The 27,955-nt window shown below is 45.9% G+C and overlaps 1 protein-coding gene across 1 annotated transcript in view; it reads right to left on the bottom strand.

Annotated features, from left to right (window-relative positions):
* The window catches only part of PPEF1 (protein phosphatase with EF-hand domain 1), a 387,937-nt gene that overhangs the window by 233,272 nt on the left and 126,710 nt on the right, over positions 1–27,955 (bottom strand). The window contains exon 2 of the mRNA XM_078656153.1: positions 23,961–24,088. Within this exon, the coding sequence (XP_078512279.1) occupies positions 23,961–24,088 (128 nt within the window). The remainder of the gene's footprint in view (positions 1–23,960; positions 24,089–27,955) is intronic.

The following is a 27,955-nucleotide window of genomic DNA, read 5'->3' as shown; positions in this document are numbered from 1 at the left end:
TTGTCACACTTTCAGAAGTGAGTTGGTTCTGTCCTTGGCAGCGCTGGCAGGGGCAAGGAGTGGTGCAGGCTGTCAAGGCCTATTGAGAAGGGTCCTTGCACTTACTTTTTTTTTTTACAAAGTAAGCACTGCGTAGAAACCACAAGACAATGCACCCGCAGGGGTCCCAGGGGGTGGATACTTTTATTCTAAGAAACATATATCTTTGCTCTAAAAAGTGATTTTGTGTGTGTTGTTGAATATTTAATGAGCGGGTCTTCTTTGTTGTACCTTAAAGGTATCCAGAATCAAGCATCAGATTTCCACTCACAGGTATAACAATACTAGTGCCTCCATTTTATTTTAGAAGGATCAAACAAGCTGCTTAAAATAAGCTCTCAGGGTCCTATTCACAAATGTTTCTCGTACATCAGTTCAACTTAGAGATGGGCATAATATTCACTTTGAGATGGGATACTCTAAATCCCGGTTCACAGAATCAGGACTGGTGGAATTTTGTGGCGGAACACACCAACCCCGCCACCTTTCAGTGGTAGAGTACAATGCACTCACCAAAGCTCCATCTTCTATGACGTCAATGCCCTTATTTGTCGCATACATCCCCACCTCCACTAGCCCAATTTTGGATAAGTTACCAGAGTATTCAATAGATACAGGCTTATCCGTTTCATGCACATAGCCCCCCATCAGTGCATTATCAACATAGCTTCTAGACTCATAGAGGAGGCAGACCCTGAAGCAGAGGTCAGACCTGGGACCAGGGTTCAATTCCCAACGCGGCAGGGTCTTGAGCCCAAATGTCCACGGACTCGATAATTCTCACTTTGGTGCCTACTCGAATCACGGGATCACACTCTGCAACTCTGGGCAATAGCTTGCTTAATCTCCACTACGCCCCCCCCCCCGCGGCGGGATGCATGGCGTTCACCTTGGGGATGCCCAGTACGGGTTATCTCACAGGGAAAAAGCCAGGACGGGTTCCCAAAGCAAGCACCTTGAGACCTTGCGGTGATAAGGCGCTATATAAGAACCTTTGACATTTACATAAGCGTATATACATGTCACCTTACCTGCCACTCAGTATCTTCCAGTGTGAATGCCTGATTTCGGCCTCAGAATGTTTCCCCAGTGTTGACTTTACCACCAGGACAGTAACAGGATGAAAGATAAGCAACACATTTCAGTTTCCAACCCACGAATTGGCAACTAGTTGATCCACCCCCGCCCCATCTTAGAGGAATAAACAAAGCAGCTTGCAAAATTGAGTGCCTTGCATGGTACCAGTAATTCAGTCCATGTCACTTTTGTACCCGGCTACTCCACATTTTTTGCTGCCATTCCCTTCATCTTTGTTTCAGCTTTTAAAGTCAAAGTGCATTCCTTTGTATCTTCATCCTCGAGCTTCACAGATCATATGACCAATACCCAAGCAAGGTCTATTTCTTCAATTCTACAGCTGTTGAGTCAAGAACCAAAATGCACGTGCAGAGGGGTAACACTCCGCAAATGCCTGATGGTGCTTTGAAAGTATTGGGCCACAATCGCACTTTATTTTTCACACAAGCTTGGAGTGGTGAAGCTAAAGGAACATTAGGACTTTAGGGGACATCTGAAGAAACACTGTCCCCACATCCCTTCGAAGTGATTGGGTGCTCTCTTTTCTGACCTAACCACTACCTCTATTTAACTGTCCGCGACAACGTGGAGTGGTGTAACACGCATTAATGACCGTGCCACAATTGCACTTTATTTCCAAACAAGCCTGGATTACTGATGCTAAAGGCAACTTGAGGAATTTAAGGGATTTGTAAGAAACATAGCCCCCACCCCCTGTGGACTGATTGGGTGCACTGTTTCAATGTGTCTATCCAAGCCCATGTACTATATTTCCACACAGAATTGGACAGGTGAAGGCAATGGGCAGACGGGATGAACGGGTGGGGCAAAGGGACCTAAAATTCTGGTAAATTTAATGTAAAACTGTTTCATTGGAGTGTGAGTTGCCGCACTGGACTTAAGTTAAACTTCTCTTGATGATTATTAAGAAATTTCCAAACCGAACAATAGTGACTAAAAGCAGTGATAAAATGACTCTATAATTGTATGTAATGCTATGTTGTTATGTTAAGTGTTCTCTGTTTTTAGCCATGCCAAGGGTATCACTTTATATAAATCAAACGGTACTCCTTAAGTAGTTTTGAGACACATTTCACTATACACACCACCCTACTTTCACAGTCCCTCACTTATCATAACGGCAAAAAGAGAGGATCTCCGACAAAGAGCCCTCTAATGGGGGCCATGGGGCATTGCAGCGCTGGCCCCATGAGGAGCAAAGCTCTGTGATGAAGCATGTGACCCATTTGGGTTTGTGAGGGCTCTATCTTCCGAAAAGGAAGATTCCTTTGAACATATAGAATTCGAACTACCCCTCTTTCAGTCTTTTCTTTAGGAACAGCTACCCTACTTCTGTATGTATACTTCTAGATAGGAGCATGGGTGCTGGACCTTTATGATCTCCTAGTCCCACCTTCTTTTGATTATTACTTTCTTTTGTCAAAGCTAATGGAGAAATCTATTTTAAATACTGATCACATGTTTATGACCATTTTTTTAGGAGGGGGGGAATATTGTTACAGATCACAGTTTTCGCTATTTGAAAAGTTTTAGTAAATCTTTCTATTGGTTCTAATGAAGACACCCGGGTGTCATATAGGGTCAGATGTAGGAAGCCTAATACCGGTCGGTAACGGACAAAATTACCGAATTTCGGCCGTTACCGACCAGTATTAGGCATTTGAGATGTAGGGGCCTAATTTAAGGATTCGGTATTTTACCGAATCAGTAATTTAAGGAATCGGTAAATTACCGAATTCTTACATACTGATTCGATAAATTACAGAATCCTTAATGTAGGAAGCACTCAAGTGAGTGCTTTTCATTTGTAAGGATTCGTTATTTACCACCAACTAATAGTTGGTGGTAAATATCGAAAACCTTAAAAAAAGCAATTTTGTGCTTTTTTCAACTGTGCCATGTGGCAGACATACATGCCCTTAAGGCATGTATGCGTGCCACATGTGCACCCATGCACTATGCAGGGGTGCAACAGGGTGTCAATGTGCCACCCTGCCACCCTTTGTAGGCATACCCCCTATTACTGATTCAGTAAAATTTACCGAATCATTAGCTACATAACATTTACCGATTCTAAAATACCGAATCTGTAAAATTCGGTATTTTAGAATCTGTAAATGATATTTACCTACATCTGGCCCATAGTGCCCAAAGTGTGTCCATTATGCAGAACAGTGACTACTCAAATTGTGTCCGAAGAAGAAGTCAGACCGAGAGCGAGCAAACAGACTGTCCCACAATTATCGAGTATCTTTCCAGTTTTTAAGGAGAGAGAAGGAGTAGTTTCTGTCCTGTAACTCCAGTTCTGTAGTAGGGGTATCTCTGTTATAGCCATAATCTAGTGAATAGTCCCGCCCATGTGCGTGGACCCCGGAGCAATCAAAAATATTCTCTTACAGTGTCAAAAAATGCAGAAATGCATAGACACTTAAGAGAGAATTTAAAGACAGATAATGCAGCCTAAAAAGGCTACACTGTCCAGTACTTTAACTAGAAATTCCACCCAAAAAATCCACAAAACAGCAAAAGCCTGTACTGATTTCCATTGCTTTACCAGCAAAATCCCTCAGGAATGATAGAGAGAAGAACCTGGACAGACAAGCCCCATAGGCTGCCATTATGTGGCTCAGAACAGGATACTGTGCCTTTAAGAGAACTTTCCAGAACATCACAGTATCCCAGAATGCCCTGCAGGTCCCAGTTACTTTCAGTTCTTTTTGAAGGCGTAACACGCCAGACCTGTAGCATTCCGTACATGAATATCTCTCTCCACCGGGGAGAAGGGCGGGCGCTTATGACTATAACAGAGATACCCCTACTACAGAACTGGAGTTACAGGACAGAAACTACTCCTTCTGTAGTAGGGGATCTCTGTGTATAGTCATAATCTAGTGAATAGAATGGCAAGCCCATCCCCACACCAAGCGGCGGTGGAGAAAGAAGAAATAACGCCACTATTGTCCGAACAGATTCCGCAGCGAAGCCTGCCCAACCTGAGCATCTGCCCTGGCATCAGCGTCCAGGCAGTAATGCTTAGCAAAGGTATGGACCGACTTCCAAGTGGCCGCCTTGCAGATCTCTGCAATGGGAACATTACGAAGCATAGCTGTCGTGGCAGCTTTGCCCCTGGTGGAATGAGCCTTAGGTTTGCCCCCTAAGGTCTTATTAGCTTTGTAGTAACACAATTGTATACAGGACACAATCCACCTCGAGATGGACTGTTTAGAGGTAGCAAGACCTGTCCTGACTGATCCATAATTGATGAACAATTGGTCTGACCTACGAATATCTTTGGTTTTATCCAGATAAAATTTCAGCACCCTCCTAACATCCAGGGAATGCAAAGACCTTTCCGCTGGAGATGAAGGATTCTGAAAGAACGTAGGTAAAGTTATAGTCTGGTTGATATGAAAATCAGAAATAACCTTGGGAAGAAACTTAGGGTGAGTACGCATAACAACCTTAGCAGCATGAAATACAGTGTAAGGTTCTTGGCAACACAACGCCTGAATTTCACTCACCCTGCGGGACGATGTAATGGCCACGAGGAACGCCGCCTTCCAGGACAGGTGCTGCAGCGAAGCCTTATGAATAGGTTCAAAAGGCTCCTTCATCAGCCTGGACAGCACCACATTCAAGTCCCATGAAGGCGAAGGAAGCCTGACAGGAGGGAATACTTTCTTCAAGCCTTCCAGAAAGTCTTTGATCACAGGGATCTGGAAGAAGGAAGTCTGTGAAGGGCATTTCCTGTAGGCAGTCAAAGCAGCCAGATGGACCTTAATGGAATGGACATTAAGGCCAGACTGCGCCAGATGTAACAGATCTGGAAGGATGACATCCTCCTTGCATGACGTAGGGTCATAGTTCTTAGACTTGCACCAGATGCAAAACCTCTTCCACTTGTAAGCATAAGAAGTCCTAGTGGAAGGTCGCTTAGCCTCCTTCAGTATGTCCATACAATCCTCTGGGAGATTCAGATGGCCATATTGCACTATTTCAGGAGCCATGCCGCCAAACTCAAAGACGAGAGGTTGGGGTGCACCATCCGCCCCCCGAACTTCGTGAGAAGGTACGGCCTGCACGGCAGCTTCATGTGAGGAAGGAGAGACCGGTGAAGCAGGTCCGTGAACCCCCACTGTCTGGGCCATTCCGGGGCAATCAGAATCATCCTCGCCCTGGACTGGGACAGCTTGATGAGAACCGTCGGAATCAGGGGAATGGGTGGAAAAGCGTACAGAAAGCTGTTCGACCAGTTGATCCATAACGCGTTCCCCAGCGTCCCCGTCTGGTAGTACCTGGAGGCGAAGCCTCGGCATTTGCTGTTTTCGGCGGTGGCGAACCGATCTACTTCTGGAGTTCCCCACCTTGCGAAGACTTCTCCTAGTACTTCGTCGTTTATGACCCATTCGTGGTTTTCCTGAATCAGTCTGCTCAGTTCGTCTGCCTGAACATTCTGCACACCTGGCAGATGGGTGGCCGTTATCGACAGTCCTCGAGCCAGAAGCCAGTGCCAGATCGCCTGCGCCTCCTGAGACAGAGTGCGTGATCTCGAGCCCCCCTGCTTGTTGAGGTAATACATTGTTGTCGTGTTGTCCGTCTGAACAAGCAGAGAGTTGGTCTGAAAGGACAGATGAAAGGCCTTCAGTGCCAAGTGAACAGCTCTGAGTTCCAGGAAATTGATGTGATACGTGGACTCCGTCGGGGACCACGTCCCTTGAATCTGTAGGTCTCCGGAGTGCACTCCCCAGCCCTGGAGAGAAGCATCCGTCACGATAGTCTGTGTGGGAATGTCCTTGTGGAAGGGAACCCCTCTGAGGAGATTCTCCTTCGAGCACCACCACTTCAGAGACTGAAGAGCATGTAGAGACAGTCGTATCTTGTCGTCCCAAGATCCTCTCCTCTGGTCCCACTGATCTTCCAAGCACTCCTGCAGCGGTCTCATGTGCAGCCGCGCATGTGGCGTCAGGAAGATACACGAGGCCATCGATCCCAGCAGAGAAGACACCGTCCTCACTGTCGTGGATGGAGTGGACATGAGAGCCTGAGCCTTCCGAAGGAGTGATAAACGTCGCTCTTCCAAAGGAGACACGCTTGCTGACAGCGTATTGATGGAGGCTCCCAAGTACTGGATGCACTGGACCGGAGTCGGGACAGACTTGGACATGTTGATGTGCAACCCCAGCTTGTTCAAGAGAACGCACGTCTTCTGGAAGTGTGCTTGAGCTTCCGAGAAGGAGGAGGCCTTGATCAACCAATCGTCCAGGTACGGGTTGACAAACACCTTGTTCTTCCTCAGGTGTGCCGCTACCACTGCCATGCATTTTGAGAACGTCCTGGGCGCAGACTTCAGCCCGAATGGAAGCACCGTGTACTGATAGTGATTGGTGCCGACTTGAAATCGCAGAAACTTCCTGTGTTTGCATGCAATGGGCACATGGAAGTATGCATCCTGTAGATCTATGGCACACATCCAATCTCCTCGTTGCAGCTGAGGGTAGATCTGATGCAACGACAGCATGCGAAACTTTTCTCTGCGAATCCACTTGTTTGCCTTTCGCAAGTCCAAAATGGGCCTGAACTCGTTCTTGTCCTTCTTGCGGACCAGAAAGAACCGAGAGTAAAGACCTCTTCCTCTTTGAGACAGAGGTACGTCTTCTATAGCCCTTTTCCTTAACAGGATGTCGGCCTCCGCCTGAAGCTCGCGCAGTTGATACTGCGAGCTGACCGGAGGGATCGATGGGGGCGGGCTGGTGAACCGAAGACTGTATCCATTGCAAACAATATTCAGCACCCACTTGTCCTGAGTAATTTTTCTCCACTCTGCCAGAAAAAATTGAACGCTTCCCCCCACCGGAGCGGGTAACGGATGATGGGGAAGTAACCGCTCAGGGTCGAGACCCGGCCGGGCCCTTGTTCGCGGTAGAGGACTGCTGTCCACCTCTACCCCTCTGACGTTTTTGGAAGGGTCTTCTGTATTGCTGCTGTTGTTGCTGCTGCTGCTGTTGCCCAGAAGACTGCCCTCTTCCTCTACCCTGCGACCCGAACCGTCGCTGGAACTGGCGGTAGGGTTTCTTGTCCTTGGGCTTCTCCAAGCCCACAGCCGTCAGGATTTCGGCTTCGGCCTTCATCCGGGCCATTTCGTCATCTGCATGTTTAGCGAATAAAGTTTTGCCGGAAAACGGCAGATTAGCCACTCGCTGCTGCGCCTCAGGCTTGAGCGACGTAAGCCGGAGCCAAGCATGGCGTCGCTGATTGATACCGTGGCAGTATCCATGCGCAGCCAACAGGGAAATGTCCGCCGCAGCGCTGATGGCTTGGTTCAAGACCAGCATCCCTTCCTGGACGATTTCCATGAAGTCCTCTTTCCTGTCACGCGGGACAAGGTCCGCGAACTGTTCCATGGAATCCCACAGCGCACGGTCGTACCGCCCCAGTAACGCCGAGTCGCTGGAGGCCTTCATCGTCGTGGAAGATGTCCCACACGCCTTCCTTCCAGCCGAGTCAATCCAGCGGCTCTCCTTATCCGGAGGCACAGTGGAGGACGGGGAGGTAGCATGTAGTTTCCTAGCCGCCGTCACAATCACCGAATCGGGCACTGGATCCATCCGTAGGAAGGCTGGGTCCGAGTCTGGCGCCCTGTACTTCTTGAGAAGCCTGGAGGGAGCGGCTTTCACCACCGCTGGCGTGAGGAAGAGCTGTTCCGCAGGCTCAACCAGTCCTGGCACCAAAGGCAGTAGAGGGCGAGACAGGTGCTTCTTGTGCAAAGTCTCGAAGATCACGGACGTCGTAGGTGTAGGAGCCGTCACCGTGATCCCCAACTTCGCCGCCCCCCTCAGGAGAACCTCCTGGAACGTGCCAATGTCATCTATCGGAGACACCCTCGTCTCCGGTGAGTCCGACAATGTAGGCGAATATGAACGGGTCCTAGAGGTTGAACGGGACCTGGACCTATGCCTCCTATGGCGATGTCTGGATCTAGTGGAGGACCTGTGTCTACTCCTAGATCTGTCTCTCTTCCTAGAGCGAGACCTCGATCTCCTGGGTCTGGGACGTTCTGCCGACTTCCCCGGGACGGACGTCTTGGGCTTAGGAGGGTCCTTTGACTTAGGAGTCTTCTTTGGAGGCGTCGGAAGCCTGGGCAATGACACCGATCTCGGTGGAACCGGAGGAGGAGTAACAGGCACAGGGGCCCGTGGTCCCGATGGAAGAGGAGGTAGAGGAGGCAATGGAGGAGGGGTTGGAGCCCTCGGAGGAGGACCTCTAGGCAAAGGAGGAGGAGGAGGAGGTGTAATAGACTTCTTCGGGGTATACACCTCCGAGTACACCGATCCCGGTGACCCACCATCCTTTCCGGACTGAGGGGAGCCCCCCACAGTCCTCGGTCTGCCCGCACGACCCCTTGACGTCGAAGAACGGTGTCCAGACGTCCCTTCGGCGTCAACCGTTTCACACGCCTCGGCGTCGATCGGCTTCTATGCCTCAACGTCGATCCTGACCAGATTGACGATCCTCTATGCCTCGACGGCGATCGCTTGCGCCTCGACGGCGACCTAGACCGCCTCGACGGCGACCTCTTCGACTGCCTCGACGGTGACCTCGATCGCCTCGACGTCGACTTCTTCTTCGCGGGAGACCTCTTCTGTCTCGACGGCGATCTCTTCCGCTTCGACGGCGGCCTCGACGACGAGGATCCCCTCGACGACGACGATGTCCCCGTCCTTGACGGCGAACAGCGGTGTCGCCTCAAAGGCGAGCGCCGACGCCGGGTCCTTCGAGGCCGTCCACTCGACGCCGACGGCGACGACGATGAAATCGTCACTGGGTTCGACGGCGGCCTGTGCAAGCTCCTCGACGTCGACGGACGACGTTTTCTCGACCCAGAGCCCTGGGGAGACCGGGAACTGGCCGTGGACCTTCCTCTCGACGTCGTGGTCGGAGCCACCGACCCAGACGGAGATTTAGGATGTTTGCTGGACTTCCTGCCCCTGGGGAGCCCCCCAGAGGCCTCAGCATGGGCCGATGAAGCCCCACCAGACCCACCTTGAGCCTTTAGCCTCCTTTCCTCGAGGCCCTGAAGTCTGATCTTCATCCTGTCCTTCAGGGTCCTGCCAGAGAAGCCTTTACAGATCTCACACTCCTCTGGAACATGGGAAGAGGGCAGGCAGAGGATACACACCTCATGAGGGTCTGACTTAGCCATCTTCCTGGAGCACTCAGGGCATTTGTCGAATAAAGAAGGCATATTCGACATAAAAAGAGTGCAAACACCAAGAAGAAAAGTCACAAAGTGCTTTGAAAGTACTCAAATCGAATTTGCAGTGAAAAAACACCAATAAACCCTAAAAAGGGAGAGCTCAATGCTCCAGGGTCCTGCTTGCAGGAGCCGGAAAAAAGAACTGAAAGTAACTGGGACCTGCAGGGCATTCTGGGATACTGTGATGTTCTGGAAAGTTCTCTTAAAGGCACAGTATCCTGTTCTGAGCCACATAATGGCAGCCTATGGGGCTTGTCTGTCCAGGTTCTTCTCTCTATCATTCCTGAGGGATTTTGCTGGTAAAGCAATGGAAATCTGTACAGGCTTTTGCTGTTTTGTGGATTTTTTTGGTGGAATTTATAGTTGAAGTACTGGACAGTGTAGCCTTTTTAGGCAGCATTATCTGTCTTTAAATTCTCTCTTAAGTGTCTATGCATTTCTGCATTTTTTGACACTGTAAGAGAATATTTTTGATTGCTCCGGGGTCCACGCACATGGGCGGGACTATTCACTAGATTATGACTATACACAGAGATCCCCTACTACAGAAAGCACAAATAACAAAAAATATAGAACTGAAATTAAACTACTTATGAAAAGGTGTTCCCAATCTTATAACGTCCAATAGGAAGCCAATTCATATTAAATATTTCTGTGGCACACACGCAGACAGATATGTCCCCTGGAGAACTCTAGAAAAGTAAAGAATACCTTAAAGCTAAAAAGTCGGAGTTCAACCATCTTTAGATCCATCAAATTGTTTGGACCGTAATGCAAAGGTGAATTTTATACAAATCCCTCAAGAACCAAAAAATGTATATGTAAATAGGGCTCAGAGTCTATACTTAGCTCACAATATTAATACAAATGTTTACTCCTCTTTCTCTCTTAATCAGACAAGTGGTTTAATTTGTCTTGATCTTGTTGATCCATTCCCCTTACTATGGGTACATTTATATAGATTGTGTTGACTTGAAAGGATTCCCTTTATTTTCACAATTTAGAAACTTCTTCCTAGTACAATGCCTTGCGCTTTAGGGGGAAGCAGACTCTTCCTGCTTGTAGAAGGGCATAGGCTCCGCCCTAAACTACAACGAGTAGTCACTTTCGAAGCATTAAGACGTGCGAAGAAAGGTAACGTTTTTAGACAGATCTACAGATAGCGGCTTGTGCAATAACATCTATGTGGATGTTTGACAGGGACATATCATCAACCTGTTTGGTTCATATACCATCAGTGCCAATAATTATTCAGTAATTCCATCCATCGGTAACATACATTTAAGTTATTTAACTTATTGTAATGCTATTCATTCTGTAACCCTTTTTATGGGTGTGAAAAGATCTATGACACGGGACCTAATGGTATCCCGGTTGCTCTCCTCAAATTGCATCCTATCTTTTGGTCTCACTTTTTGGATAACACGTATGAGCTTTGAAAAGTTTTTTAACAATTCCTGGCTGGTGGAGGGGCAGCCATATGGTCCCCATACATATAAAGTGAGATAGAGCTGTTTCTGTCAATCCCAGATTAACCATTTTATTCGACATGCAGAGCAAACTCTTCCCAAAGTCACTAGCTGTACTCTGGAAGATTGCATAGAATCCAATGCACTACTTCCTTTAGCTCAGACTGATTACACAAGGGAACATTAATTCCAGAGACTGTGACTATACTTAATGGCCTCAGATCCAATGTCTGCCTCGCGAAGGCTGCCTTTTGCTTTGTTGACTTCAATGCAGCCTTTAATCTGGTCAACAGTTTGATACTGTGGGCCAATTCGATAAAGTTGGGCATTGCTCATTCTTTGCTAACCTTAATTTGTGCACCGACTAATGAAACCATTACTCAACTCAATAATTGTGCAACATTGAGCAACATGATTGTCCCAGCCAATGAGTTTGAGCCGGAATGCATTCTTTTTTTTTTTTTTTAAAGACGTTTATTAGCATTTGTTATGTTATGTTATGTTAATTTCGATTTATATAGTGCCAAATCACCGATAGGTCTCTTAGCGCTTGCTTTGGGAACCCGTCCTGGCTTTCCCTGCGAGATTACCCCTACTGGGCATCCCCAAGGTGAAGACCAGGCATCCCATCGCAGTGGGGTCGTAGTGGAGATTAAGCAAGCTATTGCCCAGAGTTGCAGAGTGTGAACCCATGATTCAAGTAGGCACCGAGGCCAGAATTATCCAGTCCGTGGACATTTGTAAGCAATACACAATGTGGAGCCTACAACCCTGGGGCCGGCTGCAACACGATAATCAGTAGAAATAGAGAACATGCAGAGCTCTACAATCAGTATCATCAGATCCGTTAGCATAGAACGTACTGTATGCATCGTATGTACTCACATTTCGTATTTACATTCAAATGGCGTCTTGTGTTTACATCTTTTAACAAAAGGAACCAAATCAATAAACTCAACAGGTCCTATCCAGTTTGCCCAGAAATTACGTAATATCGACGAGATATCATTCCGGTATCCGCTGCGCTGATACATATGGTAGTCTAACATAGACTCTATGATCATTTTGTAGTTGGCTATATTTCGTTGATTCACGTGTTCAATCGGTCGAAATATAGAAGTACATTGCCCTTGTGTAACAGTTAGCTTCTATCCAAACATCATTGTAAAAGAGAGATTGCAGCGCCAGTGAGTAAAGTAGCCTTATTGTATGTAGGATATATGTAACTTATATCAAGCCCTGTGGTAATGAGGCTAGGGCTGCTCTGTTCTACAACGCATCTGTATTGTGTAGGATTTTGTGTCGGTCATAGGGCAATGTGATCTCAGGATGTTGTGTATTGGCGTCCTATGGGAGGCGGCATGTGTATGTGACTCCTGCGTGTGTCCACCTCATGTCCAGCTGACAGTGTGTGGTGTCATTCGATGTGTTGTTCCGTCTGGGATGCCTTACTGTGATTGTGACTAGACCTCCTGATCAATACAGTTGATATCTTAGCACGCATGGCGGTTAGCCCGCCATATCCGTACCCAAACCGGTTCCAACCAAGGTGTAAGAGAGACCCTAAAAGGGTAATCAACCATGAAGTGATAATACGGATGTGTCGAGTGTCTCCAACCGTCCTCCAAGGGGGACGAGGAAGGAAGAAAAAGTGAAACAAAGGGTCGTGCGGAAGAACAAGGGGGGGGGAATTTAGGGGAGGTAGGGTTATGGGGTGTGTCAGGCTGGTATAGTGCTGTGTCGTGTGCCATTGTACCTTCCTGTGGATGGGCGCTCGGACCCGCGGCTAGTGCGGCAGGGGCGTATTACAGTCTGCACTTGATGGAGCGGGGGGAAGCCAGGCCCCCTCCAACCTGGAGGTTTCCTATCGCCAGATCCCAGGTCCCGCAGGTACCAGGGGGGACAATGTTATTTGATCCCGTGGTGTCATCGCTCCTCCCCAACATGTGTCTCTTCCAGTGTGTCAGTGTCTAAGTGAGCCCCCTAGTCGCGCCTTCCCGCTGTAGGGAGCCCAATGTGTCATCCCAGAGTTGCGCAATTGGGAACTTCCTCAAGCCCGCTATTTCTTCCCGATGTAATGTAATGCTTTCCGCCCTTGCCCAGTTAATAAAGGAAATGTACCAGTATTTGGTGAGCGGTGGTTCCTTCTTTTTCCAGTGCTTAGAGAGCATTCACTTGGCGGTTATTAGTCCCAGGTCCCAGAACCTGGCCGGTACTTTATTCAAGTTAGTTCTCTTGTATAATCCTAGAATGCAGGCCTCCCATGTGTGGGGCAGTCCTGTGCCAGCGCTGTGCGTCAGTAGGGATGTCACTTCGCTCCAGTACGTGGCTAGAACGGGGCAATGCCAGAGCATGTGTAAAATGTCTGCGCCTATCAGGTCACATCTGGGGCAGCCGGCAGTGTTGGTCTTAAAGTATCTATTGATCTTGTCTGGCGACAAGTATGCTTGAGCCGGAATGCATTCTTGATCCCTGCTTATTTAATCTGTATATTAATGTTGATAAAAAAAATCTAGCTTCTGGAACATGTGTCCCTTCATGAATGGGTGATAGCAAGATCTCCGTCTTTTCCTACCCTGATGACATAATATTAATAGAACCAGAACCCTATTGGCTTACCAAGGATGCAAAATGCTTTAACTTGTGTATCCAGACAAATGGTTTAATTTTGACCAATACAGAAAACTAAGCATTAAATTTGGGTAAATGGAAACGTAAATTCCCCTGCTGTGCTACGGATGATAAACTGAAGAGGTGTTACAACTTTTGATAGTAACCTAAATTGGAAGTGACACCACCTGTTTCTCCTGAACAGAGTGGGACTTACCTGTGTGGCGATAACTCGCATGAAAAACTGCTTTTGCAGTGCATCTTTAGCCCCATTTACAAAACTGTTTGAGTCTGAGACCTCCTATTTACTATTATACTGTTCATTCGTCCTTAATGTGGTACTGATGAATTACTTGTGCAGCATAGATACAGTCAATCTCAGGCAGATTTTACATCAATCACCTTCAACACCTCAACTGCTTTTTTGATTTGGAACTTGGGCTGGTGTCTTAAGAGGTTGCGGGTCTAATTTTATGTCAAGAGCAAATACAACATTATAGGCCTTATGGTAGCACGGGGATCGGATTATGTGGTTAAATCCAAATACAATGAATAGTACTACAAAGAACTCTGGGGCATATTAACAAGGCAGGCGATTTAAAATTATCACCGTTTTTGCGGCTGTTTTCGGTCGAAAAGCGGCGATAATTTCTTCGCCCTATCAGCAAAGACACGCTATCGCGTGCTTTGCTGATTTTGCGCCCTTGTCAATAACGCCCAGCTTTGCATCTCTAATGAGATGCAAAGTGGGCGTTCCAGGGCAAAATAATAGGAGAAATGTCGCTTAGCAACATTTCTCTTATTAACAAGCTGCTCGCTAATAAGCAGAGCATTAGGAAAAGTAGTGCTAACCACAGTTAACGCTACTTACCTAACGCCTGCTTATGACCTGTTCTTATCCATGTAATCCAATGGGAGGTCGATTACATGGCTAAGATTGTCCTGCCCTATCAGCAAGGTTATCGCCATTTTCAATGGAATATCGCTGGAAAACCAGCAATATTCCATTGAAAACGGCGATAATCCTCGCTATCGCTGGGATTTTTATCTCCATGGCGTTAAGCGTTGTTAATACAACGCTACCATGGAGATTATCGCCAGCGATAACGGGCGATAGATTTCCTCACGCTAGCAGCGGTCAGCGATAATTATCACTGCCGCTTGCTAGTATGCCCCTCTGATTCAAAGTTATAACTACAACATACCAGGTATTGAGAAGTAAAAAAACTGGGTAGTGTCTAAGCAACAATTTAATCTCTATGTCTTCAAGCTTATTTGCATTTGAGCATAGAACCACATATTCACACTTCAGACGTGAAAATGTGTTTTCAACAACTGAAGTTACCTGATTGTCTTTATTTTAAGCATGTCACCTAGGCTATACAACTACTGCTTTTGCTTTTTGCTTATTTGACCTGGGCTCCTAAAGTTACACAAGAACTATTTCAGACCTATCTTTAACACATGTAATATAACCACATGCTCCACTTGATCTTGTTGTTTCAACACCTAATTACTCTAGTAATCTATCCATCTTCTCTACCTCTGAGCTCATGAGGATGGTCACCCAGATGCCACGTTAGTGGTAGTATGTGCTAATAAAAGCACTTTAATTTAAATATGAAGGGTGTGGTACTGGGTACTTTTAGCAATTCACAAGAAAACTCTTCAATACAGGATGTCATTCATGAAATCTCTATGCTAAATATGCTGACTCTGATGCAGTCCACTTATGAAGGCATATTGAAGCCATCAGTTCTTCTTAATACAGGTGAAACAGACACAAAATACTTGAACAAATGAAAAGGGCAGTTATGGGGATCAGCTTAGAGTGGTTGGGGAGCTTCTGAAACCTCCTGTTGAGTTAAAGTAGTCTTCTGAGGATGTGCATGTCAAACGTCCATCTGTCTTTGTATCTCATCGTCCTTTGCTGATTTACAAAACTGACGAAAGATATGGTAAACACAGAGCTTCAATCACTTCATTAACTATACTGAAACCTCACAGTTAAATCTGGTCATCAAGAACGAAAGAAGAGCTCCTGAGTTCTAAGCCAAATGGGGAATGTCTCAGAATAATGGCTGGAAAAGAAAAATGCCAAGCAATTAAAAAGTAGATCAACTGGAAGGCTGGGTTATAAGCCTTAGTGGTCTTTATCAAGGACAATTTATAAACTTGTATGAATGATAGAATAGGCGGATAATGATAATTACTAAAAGAAAAGATAAATACATGACTTTTTGTAATAGAGTACAGACTGGTCGCTATACTGAAGAATGAGCCTAGTTCAATACCGTATTATTTTTAAACTGATCATGATCCTTAGTATTTGGACTTTAAGGGCATCCCAAATTGGAAAAAATTTGACTGTTTCTACACCAACGGACAGTATATTCCTGAAAGTGCAAAAATTAAAAGGTAAGCACAATCCAAATTACAGCCCTTAAACCAAAATCAGCTTTTAGCAAACTCTAAAAGTAATCAGCACAAATATTCTGTCTCCTGTAGGATATTGTATGGTTGGTAACATACCCATATTTAAGTCCATTGAATCAATGTGGCATCAATAATCAAGGACGCTACAGGCGAGGTACAGGTATTGATCAAACACTGAAAGGGGACCTGCCCGCAGTAATTGAGTTGCTCGGGTTCAGGACAATTTTTATAATACAAAGGACCTCTCCTAGGCCATTGACAAAAATTACTGCGGGCAGGTCCCCTTTCAGTGTTTGATTGTTACTTTCCCCATCGACCTGCCTAAATTGATGTGGGGTCCCCCTCCGATTTGGAGGTACAGGTATTGAGCCGCATGATGGGCTAGTAACTACTACGGTAATAGTGCTCCTAGTCTAAAATCTAATATTCCACTTTTGAGAAATCACGGAGGCATTGTATCCTCAAAATTGGGAAATTATAGGGGTTCCTTTGCATTCCAGCAATCATAGAAGGAGGGATGTTGGTAGTCAAAATAACAACCATGGTGAAAGAATGTGTGGGTGTTTCAACAATGATATGTTTGATATATACGATAACCTTTATCCAAGCCACATAGGTCGAGGACACCGACGTAGTTTTTATTAGTTTCCATGATTCCAATTGATGTGATAAAAAATATTACTTAGACAAGCAGTCCAAAAGTTCTAGCCCCTTGATTTGAAATGTCCAATTATGACTTTCTGGCTAAGGCTACTAGAAAATAGGATATTTTGCTTTTTCAGGATGCCTGGATTCTAGCTGGCCCTGTGCCCATGCGTATATGTTCTTTGCCAAGAATGCAGTATTCCAGGGCCTCAGTCAGCTTCAGGTGGCTTAGAAATCTTGGTGGAAGTTACCTAAAAAAGAAACTGATTTATTTTACTACCTGAACATATAAAGATTTAGCAGCAGATATCAAGCGAATCCAACCTTGTGGACCATGCGGCTCACTAGTCTGTGTGAATAGTTACATCCCTCCCGATGCAATTAAGTTAGATGGTGAGCTAATACAATTAGATAGAGATCTAACTAAGCTAATGGCTAAGTATCCTACGGCAATGTTACTTTTTCAGGTGATGTTAATCTTAGGCTGCCTTTAAATCTTATTGATGGGGGCGTGGTCAAGAAACATGGTCACTAGCACATAGCTGTTGTTGACTCTCATGGACTGGCATTGATCCTGCCATACCCTGAACCCGGTTTGAGGGAGAATGTACCCTGAATCTGTCTAGCATGGTCATTGGGGCACCCTGCTATCGCTGGAAGGAATCCTAAAAAACACCTTTCAGCTTGTCCGGGGCCTCTGCCTCATTGGAACCGCATGGCAGCAGATAGACGCCCGGTCTTCAGATGCATTCGCCTATCATGGTGGCCCCCATGACTGTGAACCCTGAGGGGATCCACTGTGCCACCTTTCTCTTGGTGGTGTAGGATCCTGGAGTGTCATTTAGTCACCTGAGTAAATGCTGGACGGAGGTGAAAGCCTGGGGTGGCCAAGCTCATGAGTCCTGTGGGCACAGGGTGGCACTCCACCCCCGGCAGAGATGCCAGAAAGAGGCCTGCATCTGAAACAGTTATTTCCAAGCCCACGAGTCATGTGGGCATGAGTTAGCTGTAGGACAGGACGATCCTCTGTGCCCCTGTTTCTTGAAGATGCAGGGTGGTGGGGCTGCATTTCTCCCCACAAGAGGGCACCAGAATAGCCAGTTTTGTGGTGTCACTGTCTGAGGTTTGGCTGCACCAGCAGGGGACCCCAGCTATCCCAATTATTCTGCACCTGCTGCTGCACACATCTGTAACATGGGGCTCCTGAGTGTCCTGGGTGCTGTCTGCCTGCAGGCCTCAGACCCTAGAACGTGATTTGGGGATCACGGCTGCCTGGGCTGTAGACACAGCATGTGTCCTGGGCTGTGATGTACCTGTATGGCACTGCCCTATCCTCCCCACAGTGTGATCCTTGGGTGACCTTAGGGTTTCCTTGCAGCTGGGGTCCCAAGACTCCAGGAAATGTGAAGTCTTCTTTGGAGTTGGGCCTCAATTTCCTAGGTAAAGTGGGGCAGTAGACATTCTGGGGGGTAGAATGACCAGTGCTCTCTGCTGGGCTTGCATTGGTGTTTAACCCACCTTGTAACCATAGCCTGGGTCCAAGCTGTACTGCTGGATAACTCTGGGTGAAGTGGATCCAGTGAGGAATTGCCTGAGTGCACTCTTTCTTTCCTCATTTCCACCAAGGTGAGAGACGAGGTCCCGGAAGTGATCTCCAATAGGATCCGTGAATTTCATAATCCCTAAAAGGAGATTTTTAAAATCGCGCAAGATCTTTCCTCAACAGCCACGGTTAGACCATCTGTACCTATCTCGCAGGCCTGCTGTTGTGAGTCAAATGTATTTTTCATTGACAAGCTCCAGCTAATTAGAGAATCTGTAATGGATGGTCCACAAGCTAGTCATACGGATATGGCAAGGGAGCCGGATAAGATGCTTGTAAGAGATAAACTCCCCCTATGTAGGAAGGAAGTGATCAAGTCGGGCACATGGCATAATAAAGGAGATAGCGAGCATATCTAAATTAGAGAGATTTTCCCTTTTGAAGAAAGGCTCACTACTTCAGGTAATGACCAAAATTCAATCAGGATTTCCTTTTGATCATTGTCTCCCCAGAATTATGGTGTCCTTAGCCCCAGTCTTGATAGAGTACCTTACCTCCCTGTTAAGTATGTCTTTACAGTCAGGGAGTGTTCCTGATATGTTAAGCAAGCTGTGGTTGTCCCATTATTAAACAAAAAAACTATGGATGACCCAGATATATTGAAAGATTTTAGACCAATATATTTGCTGCCTTTCTCTGCAAAATGGTGGAATCACATGTGGTGCAGGAATTATGTACTTGTTTACAGATCTCAAATTCCCTACCCCACTGCAAGCTGGCTTCCAGCAAAAAAATAACACGAGACAGTATAAGTCTCAGTGATTGGCGATTTAAGGAAGAACTGGTCAAAGGAAAAGTCATGGCCTAAATACTGCTTGATTGGTCAACAGCCTTTGATACTATGGATCATGAGATTCTACTCTGCAGTCTCAGGGATGCTGGGATTACAGATAAGGGGGCAGATTTACAAGCCCCTTGCGACACTTTTACCCCGCCGTTGCGTCATTTTTGTGACGCAGTGGCGGCGTTAACCATGCGCCACGTTGCGACTTATTTACCACGTGACGCATCTAGGCAGATGCGTCACGTTGTAAAGCCCTGCGCCACATGAAACCTGTGTCAGGTTTCATGTGGGAGTTCTGTCGCAGGGTGGGCGTTCCCTCGCAGGAAAGCCCCGTAAAACTGACGCAGTGAAATCTACGAGATTTCACTGAGTCAGTTTTACGACGCTGCTGCGTCAAATCCTTACGCCTGCTTGAAGCAGGCGTAAGGAGTGAGGCACCATGTTGAGTATGGGCAGCCCCTGTGCATTGCAGGAGTTGCGTCGCTCTTGCGACGCGACTCCAGCAATGCGCCGCCCGTGCGCCTCAAGATGCGTCACGCATCTGCCCCTCCTTGCACCATGGTGCTCCGCATTGTAAATGCGATACATCTGTGGTGGCGCACGGGGGGGGGATTACGTGACGCATCTGTTATGGCGCATCCCTGCTGATTTGCAGAGATGCGCCAGAATACGTAAATATGCCCCGTTGTTTTTAAATGGCTAAAGTCGTTTATTAGTGACGGATCTCATGCAGTTCATATGGTTCTATTCTCAGCTCCTGAGGTCAGATGTATTTGTGGAGTCCCTCAGGGATCTGCTCTCCCACCTCACCTATATAATATCTATATACAGCCGCTGAAAACGGAACTGCCTAGCAGAGGCTGTCACATTTTTAATTGGGCAGATGATTCCCAGACTTAGGGGCACAATATGATGGAGGATTTTCCGCATCCTCCGGGCCGGCGGAAGCCACCGCCGGGCCGGCGGATGCGGAAAATCCTCTGTGGACCCACCAAAGACCCACCGCCACATTAGGATGGCTGGTGGGTCCTGGTTTCAGTCCGCTGCTTTTCCGCCGCGGTTGGCTTACAATTGCGGCGGAAAAGGCCTAATATAGTGGCGGTGTCTCTCAGACACCGCCAGCCATATTTTGATGTCTGGAGTTCTATGCCTTTACACGGCGGCATTTCCGCCGTGCAAAGGCATACAGATTTTAGTTTGGGGGCCCATTGCGGGCCCCCAGAGGTGAAGGGGGGTGGGGGTGCACATGGGGGGTACCTATGGTACCCCCCTGCATTTGCATGCGCAGAACGGCAGGCACCGCACGGTGCCTGCCGCCTTGTGCATGCAAATGCACAGCTTTCATTTTTAACATTGCGGCGGGTGCTGCTTCAAGCAGCACCCGCCGCAATGTTAAAAATAGAGGATGTGACCGCCAGGGGACATGCGGACGTTCCCTCCTACTCAGGGCTCCGTCCGCGATCGTAATGGGCCCCTATGTTTGTAGAATATAGAGCCCTTCCAATCTGGACTTCAAGACTTTATGCACTTTGTATATGGGTGGGTGAAAACAAACTTCCTAAAACTAAACGCTGACAAGACGGAAGGCTGTTGTCTTTAATGGTACTTCAGGTATCTGTTCAGAGCGCTACTGGCCAAGGGAATTGGGACCAGTACCTACACCTGATTTGATGGCCAAAAGTATGGGCATAATGATTAACCACAAACTCACTATGAGGCTGCAAATATGCAATGTGGTGTTGAAATGAATTGCTACCTAACAGACAACCAAGAAGCTTACTACTTATCTTTCTACTGAGGCTATGAAACATATTAAAGCTTAAAGGAATAGTGTACTTATATTGTATAGACCACAATAGGCTACTATACGTTTTCCTTGCCCAGCCGGGCAGGGAATTTTATTAAAGTTGATTTAAATATTTTTGGTTTTTAAATACATTTTTGCAACAAACAAGTTTTGCTGTAAGGCACAGTCCTGCACCGTACTGGAAAATTGAAAAATTAGAGGAAGAGAAAAAGAAAGTTAAAGACAAGTGCTTCAGGCAACAAAGAAGTGAGCAATCTGGGCACTGTAAGAATCAAAAAATAACAGTGTTTTCCAGAGCAGAACATACAATAAATAATAACAATGGTAACCAGTACGTCTACTAAGAAAGGTCGACGTTTCGATCCCGGGCTCTAATTAAAAGGGATCATCATCAGGACTTTAACAGAATAATTGCCTGGTAAAATTGTAAATGCGCCTTGGTGTCGGCTCGTTGTAGCCAACAGGGGCTCAGGGTCACAGAGTGTACCGCGGGGGCTGCGTGGAGCTCCCGGTTCAGGCGTGAGAAGCTGCTTAGGGCACCGTAGTTAGGTATATGTGGTATGGGAGCCCGTGTATCCCAATCCGCTGATGGTGCAGAATAACGGACTTCCGTTTATGTAGCGGTCGATTTCTGTAAAATCAATCCGCAATTGGAGGGTGCAGAGCTGATGGCCTCGCTCGGGGTGCTTCAGGGAGTGGGGAGTCAAGGTTTGGCGGTCGATATCGTTGGATCGATCCGCGATATCGGAACAATGTCCAGGTACATGCCAGTCTGGTTATCGGTTCCTCGCAGTGTGGGGAGCCTCTCTGCGATTGGGATACACGGGCTCCCATACCACATATACCTAACTACGGTGCCCTAAGCAGCTTCTCACGCCCAAACCGGGAGCTCCACGCAGCCCCTGCGGTACACTCTGTGACCCTGAGCCCCTGTTGGCTACAACGAGCCGACACCAAGGCGCATTTACAATTTTACCAGGCAATTATTCTGTTAAAGTCCTGATCATGATCCCTTTTAATTAGAGCCCGGGATCGAAACGTCAACCTTTCTTAGTAGACGTACTGGTTACCATTGTTATTATTTATTGTATGTTCTGCTCTGGGAAACACTGTTAATTTTTGATTCTTACAGTGCCCAGATTGCTCACTTCTTTGTTGCCTGAAGCACTTGTCTTTAACCTTCTTTTTCTCTTCCTCTAATTTTTCAATTTTCCAGTACGGCGCAGGACTGTGCCTTACAGCAAAAACTTGTTTGTTGCAAAAATGTATTTAAAAACCAAAAATATTTCAATCAACTTTAATAAAATTCCCTGCCCGGCTGGGCAAGGAAAACGTATAGTAGCCTATTGTGGTCTATACAATATAAGTACACTATTCCTTCAAGCTTTGGACCTTTTGTTTTTTGTAATAACTAATACCCATGGTCCACAGCTACCAATTGGGTCCCCCTTGTTTTCTATAAAACATGAAACATATTAAGGCAGCCATGATCAGAGGTAGAATAGATTATGCCGGTAGCATCTAAAACGCCTTCAAATATTCCAGATTGCTGCAGCTAGAATGGTGTGTAAGGCACCTCGAAGATCTCACACTCTCCCAGTGTTAAAACAGTTACATTGTTTGCCTATAGTTCAACGCATCCAATTTAAAGCCTTCAGAGTTTATTACTGGGCATGTTTCTAGATGCGCTCCTCATAGGGTCCTACTCTCTTCCTCGGCCAACTTCTTAGTGACACCTAGGTATCAAAAAATTAGAACTGGAGGTCTCAGATTTGCAGTGCTTCCACCAAAGGAATGGAATTCTCTTCCAATATCCATCCGGACTAAAACCTCCATTGAATCTTTCAGACAAGCACCAAAAACATAGTTGTTTTAGGAAGCCTTTGGATCCGGGAAGTAGATAGATGCATTTTAAAAACAATATTCCCTGAGGACTTAGGAACAATATATCTTTGGGTGAACCAGCACTTTATAAGTCTCACTAACCATAACATAACCATGGTGAGAAAACTAAAGTGCTGACATTTACATTATGAATGTAATTGCTTGATCCAGAGTGGGGAGATAATATTTAGCCCCCTATCCCCCCTAAAAAAAAGAGTAATGCGATTTCCCCCCTCAGTGTAAATTCAACAAGAGAAATCCTCTCCACAAAAATGACAAGTAGAGTTATCATTGCAGTGATACGGTGAGGGATGTACGTCAGTACAACGCGATCATTTTGATTGCGGTACTTTACAACGTGGTTTTCACAACGCAAGTCGTTACGACTTACGTTGGAGGGCGCTGGATTGTGGATTAATTTAATATTCTATTCTAACTCCAGCCCACGTAACAGTAGGGAAGGTGTTGGAAAAGAAAATCAAACTATTCCTGAAGCAAGAGCGCCATCCAGTGCAAGTCGTAGTAATGACTTGCGTTGTAATGGCTGCGTCGTAAAGGTCGCGCGGTGTAAACACCGCGTTGTAAAGGATGTTTCCCACAGTGAGGGGATATGGATCCCTCCTGGTTATAATCCACCACTGAAAATACACATGTGTGTTGCCCTTATGTCACTCGTGGTGCGAAAGAGAAACACAGTCCTTAAGGCCTCCTTGCATGGCCCTGCATTGGTTGGTAAATTTGGAGTAAAGCAAGGCAGCGCAAGTCAATGCCTTGCGTTATTCTACCCTGGGAAGGCGCTCCATGGGGGGAGCATTGGTGTTCCCAGGGATCCACCTATGGTTTTTGGCCCATTCCCACATTTACCAAGACTGGTAAACCTGGGAATGAGTCAAAATGCTACACCATCCCGATAGAGGTGCAATGAGGAGAAATATCTTTATTTTTTGAGTGCGCTGCAAAAAAAATCCTCTAAGAATTGTTTTTGTGCAAGAAGGTGTCCCTTCCTGCACAAAAACAATCCTGCCTGCAATGCAGGCACACCTGCACCATGACACAAAGGTGGCTGCATTGGCGCTAGGCTGCACTGATTGCACAAACTCAAGAAGAGAGCAGTAATGTGCCATATCCTCATAGATATGGCACATCCCTGCAATCTACATTTGACAGAGTGAAGCAAGTAGTCGTTAAAGTTTGATCAATCTGGGCCCTAATTTAAAACTATATGCAGACGTTCAAGGCTTGGCTTGGTTTCTAGGCTAGTTAGTTGAGACATTACCAGAGATTCCAATAATGGAACAAATTCTGCATTATAAAAACTATTGCGAACTGACCTGCAGTTGATCTTGCTCTTCGGCATACTCAATAGATTGAAATATGCTCAGGGTGTAACGCCGCCGCATTTCTAGCCGTGCTGTGTAACAGCGATACCATCTCTGAATGAGGATTGCTGCTTTCATTGCTGTTCAACAAAGAGAGAAGATATGAGATAGGAGTAACTGAGCATGTATGACAATATGCAGTGATAGTCAAATCTCCATTATGTCGTCTTGCATTGTCAGGACTTGTTTGTCTCAATATCGCAGTCAAAATTTCGACCTATACGAGTATCATGATCATAATATCACCTGTCAAAATATCGTTAAGATAATTGGAGATTTATTGTTATTAACTCAACGGTGTCGATATTTTGGAATAGATATTATTGTCACAATATATCTGCAGGTCGATATTTTGACCACAATTGTGTGATATCACACCACTGTCAGTACCATGGCTTCATCCTTTTAAAAAAAAATGAAGAGCACGTTAATTAAATCAAATCAAAATCAAGTCAAATATAGTCACCTGGTATGATCAAGCTTTATAGGTGGGTTTGCACATTGATGTGTGACACCGTATAAATCAACAAAGAGAAGAAAATATGCTACACACACTTGGAACCAGTATTGTAGGCAAATGCTTGAAGTGGTAATAGGCGAAATCCATTCAACAGGCATTGCTGAATGAGCCTCTGCTCCTGATGGGCAGGGGCATAATGAAATCTGAGAAGGGGACCCTGTCAAGTATGTGGAATCCCTCTATCACACCCAAACAAACTTTCAGAGTGAAGAGGAAGGGTGGTATGCCCTTGCCTAAGGGCTTGGAGCTCACCCTCTCAGAACCAGCAGGCACAGTGGAGCCTATGTTATGCTCCTGCTAACTGATTGACAGACATTCTCAGTATTATGCAGATCACAGCAAGACACTTGAAAATAAAGAAGCACCTCAACCGAAGTGAGAACCATCCAATCACAAGCAACAACATCATAGGAGCTTGTGGTACTTCACGTCTTAAAGGCTAATTCAGAAGAGACGAGATGAGATGAAGAGTGGGGCGTCAAATGGGAACCCGGTAAGGAAAGGTCAATAATACATTTTTGCCCTACAATAATCAGACCCCCACTTTCCAAAATATCTGTTTTTAATTTCTGATGTTATGCACTTGCTGTCCTTGCACAACCCTTGCCTCTAACTATCAAGCAGCGTCCCATAGATGGTCTCAAGTCATCTGGGGTACAGGACAGCTGCAAGGCTGTGAGCTTTTGTGCATGGTGGAGGTGGGCATATGCATTTTTGCATGGGGTTTGCCCTTTTGTCCCCCTAACTTTATGTGATTTTTCTACATCTAAATCAAGTAAACTATCAATAGTATCCACGAAATCAGATCTGATATTCATCGAATGCACACTATACATGATGAGCTGTACAAGGCAGTGCATGCAATCATCCAAGTCACATAGACTCCAATATGGGAAATTAGTTTAGGGATTCAATCTGGTTCTTTAATATTTCCTAGAATGGAGCCCCAGAGATGGGAAGTTTTCCCACAATTTATGTAATCATGGTTGAGAATGTTCCCATGGCCTGTTCTTTCCATATTTTGGAAACTGATCCAGATTCAAGGGGACTCTTGCAGACGGACTGTTTAGGGGTGACATTGTGAGTGAAATTGAAAGATTTGACCACATCACATTGATATTACACAGCTTCCTATTCCTGCAAGAATTCAATTCAAGATGTGCAGTATTACTTATTAGACCCTGATGCTTATTGGACCACCATCTCAGGTTCAGTAAAAAGCTAAGACGACAAAACAGATTGAAGTACTTAACTTCAAGAGATCACGAGAACAGAAAAATCCCATTTCTGGTACAACACCTTCGGAATGGAGCTCCCTACCCTTTGAGATCAGGACTGAACCCCCCTCTTCTAACGTTCAGGGAATAGCTAAAAACCCAAGACTTTTATCTCTACCGGCCTAACAGATTGCTCGCTATCTCTTCTTCTGTCTCTTCCTCTACCTTCATTGGTCATTCTGAAACCAGTTCTCAAGTTCCCCAATATTACTAGTGTTTCTTGTAATGTAACTTTCTTTTCTAGAAGGTTGCATGTGAAGCACCGTGTTGGGATGGGACAAACTTCTGCATGTCTAGTGAGCATGCACCAATGCCCTGAGTTTCAAGGTTTCCAGTCTCTTTATTTTATTTTTATTTTAGGAGTTTTATATAGCGCTAGCGGGACCCGAGGGTATCAGAGCGCTTTACAACATGTACAGTCAAATGCAATTATGCAGTACAGATATTAAGATAGTCCATGGAGGATAGAGCCGCGTATAGCTCAGATAGGAAAGTGGGCAAGCATGGAGCGGGTAGGGTGTCGAACCTTCTGGACGAGCGTCTAATCAGATTCTATGCTTAACCAGGTCGGGAGACCGAGAGGTTTTCTGGGTCCACGTCAAAGTCCAGCGTCAAGAGACTCTAGAAACATGGAGAACCGTGAAAGGAGCATCCTTGGATCTTATCGCTTTGCTCGAGAGCGGTCTAGGAAGAGGACTTTGAGCAGGTTCTTGAATTTAGGGAATGCTGAAGCATGCATGACAGTCATGATTTGTTGCCTAAACTATGACTTTGGCGCAGCTCTGCTCCCACGTTAACCTGGGGGCCCATGGAAGAATCGGCTTAGCAGTGCCCTAGTAGGACAGGACAGTGTTCGGCTCACCATAGTTTTTGCTATTCATCAATGTCTCAAACATCACTTTCAGTACTTTGCTCACATCACTTTGTCCTTTCCCACACACCTCCTTATTCATCAAGGCAGCTGGGTTGTGGGCCACTCTTCTGGGCAGCTCCTCACTTTAGTGATAGCTCCTTCCTTCAAGCCCCCCAAGCAGTGTTTCTAGCAGGATTGTTCCAAGATTTAAGTCTGATTTTGAACTGAGAAGGTGACTAGCAGTGAAAAAAATACCAGGCCTGAAACACAAAAGGATTCTCCAGCCCATTGCTGTGTGATGCGTGGGCACAGATAGTGAGAAATCCCTGGAAAACTGATTTAGGAACTCAATATAATAATTATAAATGTCTAGCAGACTAAAATGTGGATTGTTTATCTCTATTGTGCTCTGTGGTCTCAGGACTTAAAAGTTACATTAGATTTGACTTGGGCATCAAGTTAGGTTTAAGGCAACAATTCTTTTGATACTTTGAACTACCAATTTTAGAAGTCCCATTCAGACGATAGTACATCTTAGTGGTCAGTGTATAACCCTGCACTCGCCAATAGCCTTTCTATAGTAAAAATGACAATTTAGAGTTTTTACTGATAGCACACGTAAAAAGGCATGCTCCGCTTTTAAATAAACAGCATCCTGCCTTAGGGTTTAATAAGCCTGCCTTAGGGGTGACTAATATATATTAAAAAAGAAGGTGTGTACTTTGTAGTTCTTCTAAATGGCATAGTTGAGTGAGCAGTTCAAAACTCGGCTCTGCCAGCCAGCAATGGTTGGCTGGGGGTCATGAATTCCTGTGTCACACTCACAGTGGAACAATAAGTGCTACAGTCTATGACATACCTTTTAACTTACAGGCCCTTGGTACGGCTGGTACCTTATACTAGGAACTTATAAGTAAATTAACTTATGCCAATTGTTGGTGAAACCAATCAGACATACATGTTTCCGGGGTCAAAGCATTGCCACTGAGGCATTTTTTGCAGGACACAGTGCACCTTCAAAGTAAAAAAAACAGGAGCATCAGTGCAAAACTTTGCGGGTGATCATGCAAAAAGGGGCATTTCCTTACACAGAGCCACCTGATCATCTGTGGCTGCACCTGCTGAGGTGTAGAACTACAGAGTATTGGGTGAGATATGATCCAAAGTGCATACATTAGAATCTGTAAGAGGGAAGGCACGGAGGTAGCATAATCAAAGGGTAGATAACCACAGGGGATGAAAATCACCTGAAGGGGAGCACTGTAAATGTACTATGAGTCCCAGGGTGCACTGAAAC

This window comes from Lissotriton helveticus, chromosome 8, assembly GCF_964261635.1.
Source record: "Lissotriton helveticus chromosome 8, aLisHel1.1, whole genome shotgun sequence".
NCBI lineage: Eukaryota > Metazoa > Chordata > Amphibia > Caudata > Salamandridae > Lissotriton > Lissotriton helveticus.
Note: the sequence above shows the minus strand (reverse complement) of the source record. Positions and strands in the feature narration are given on the sequence as shown.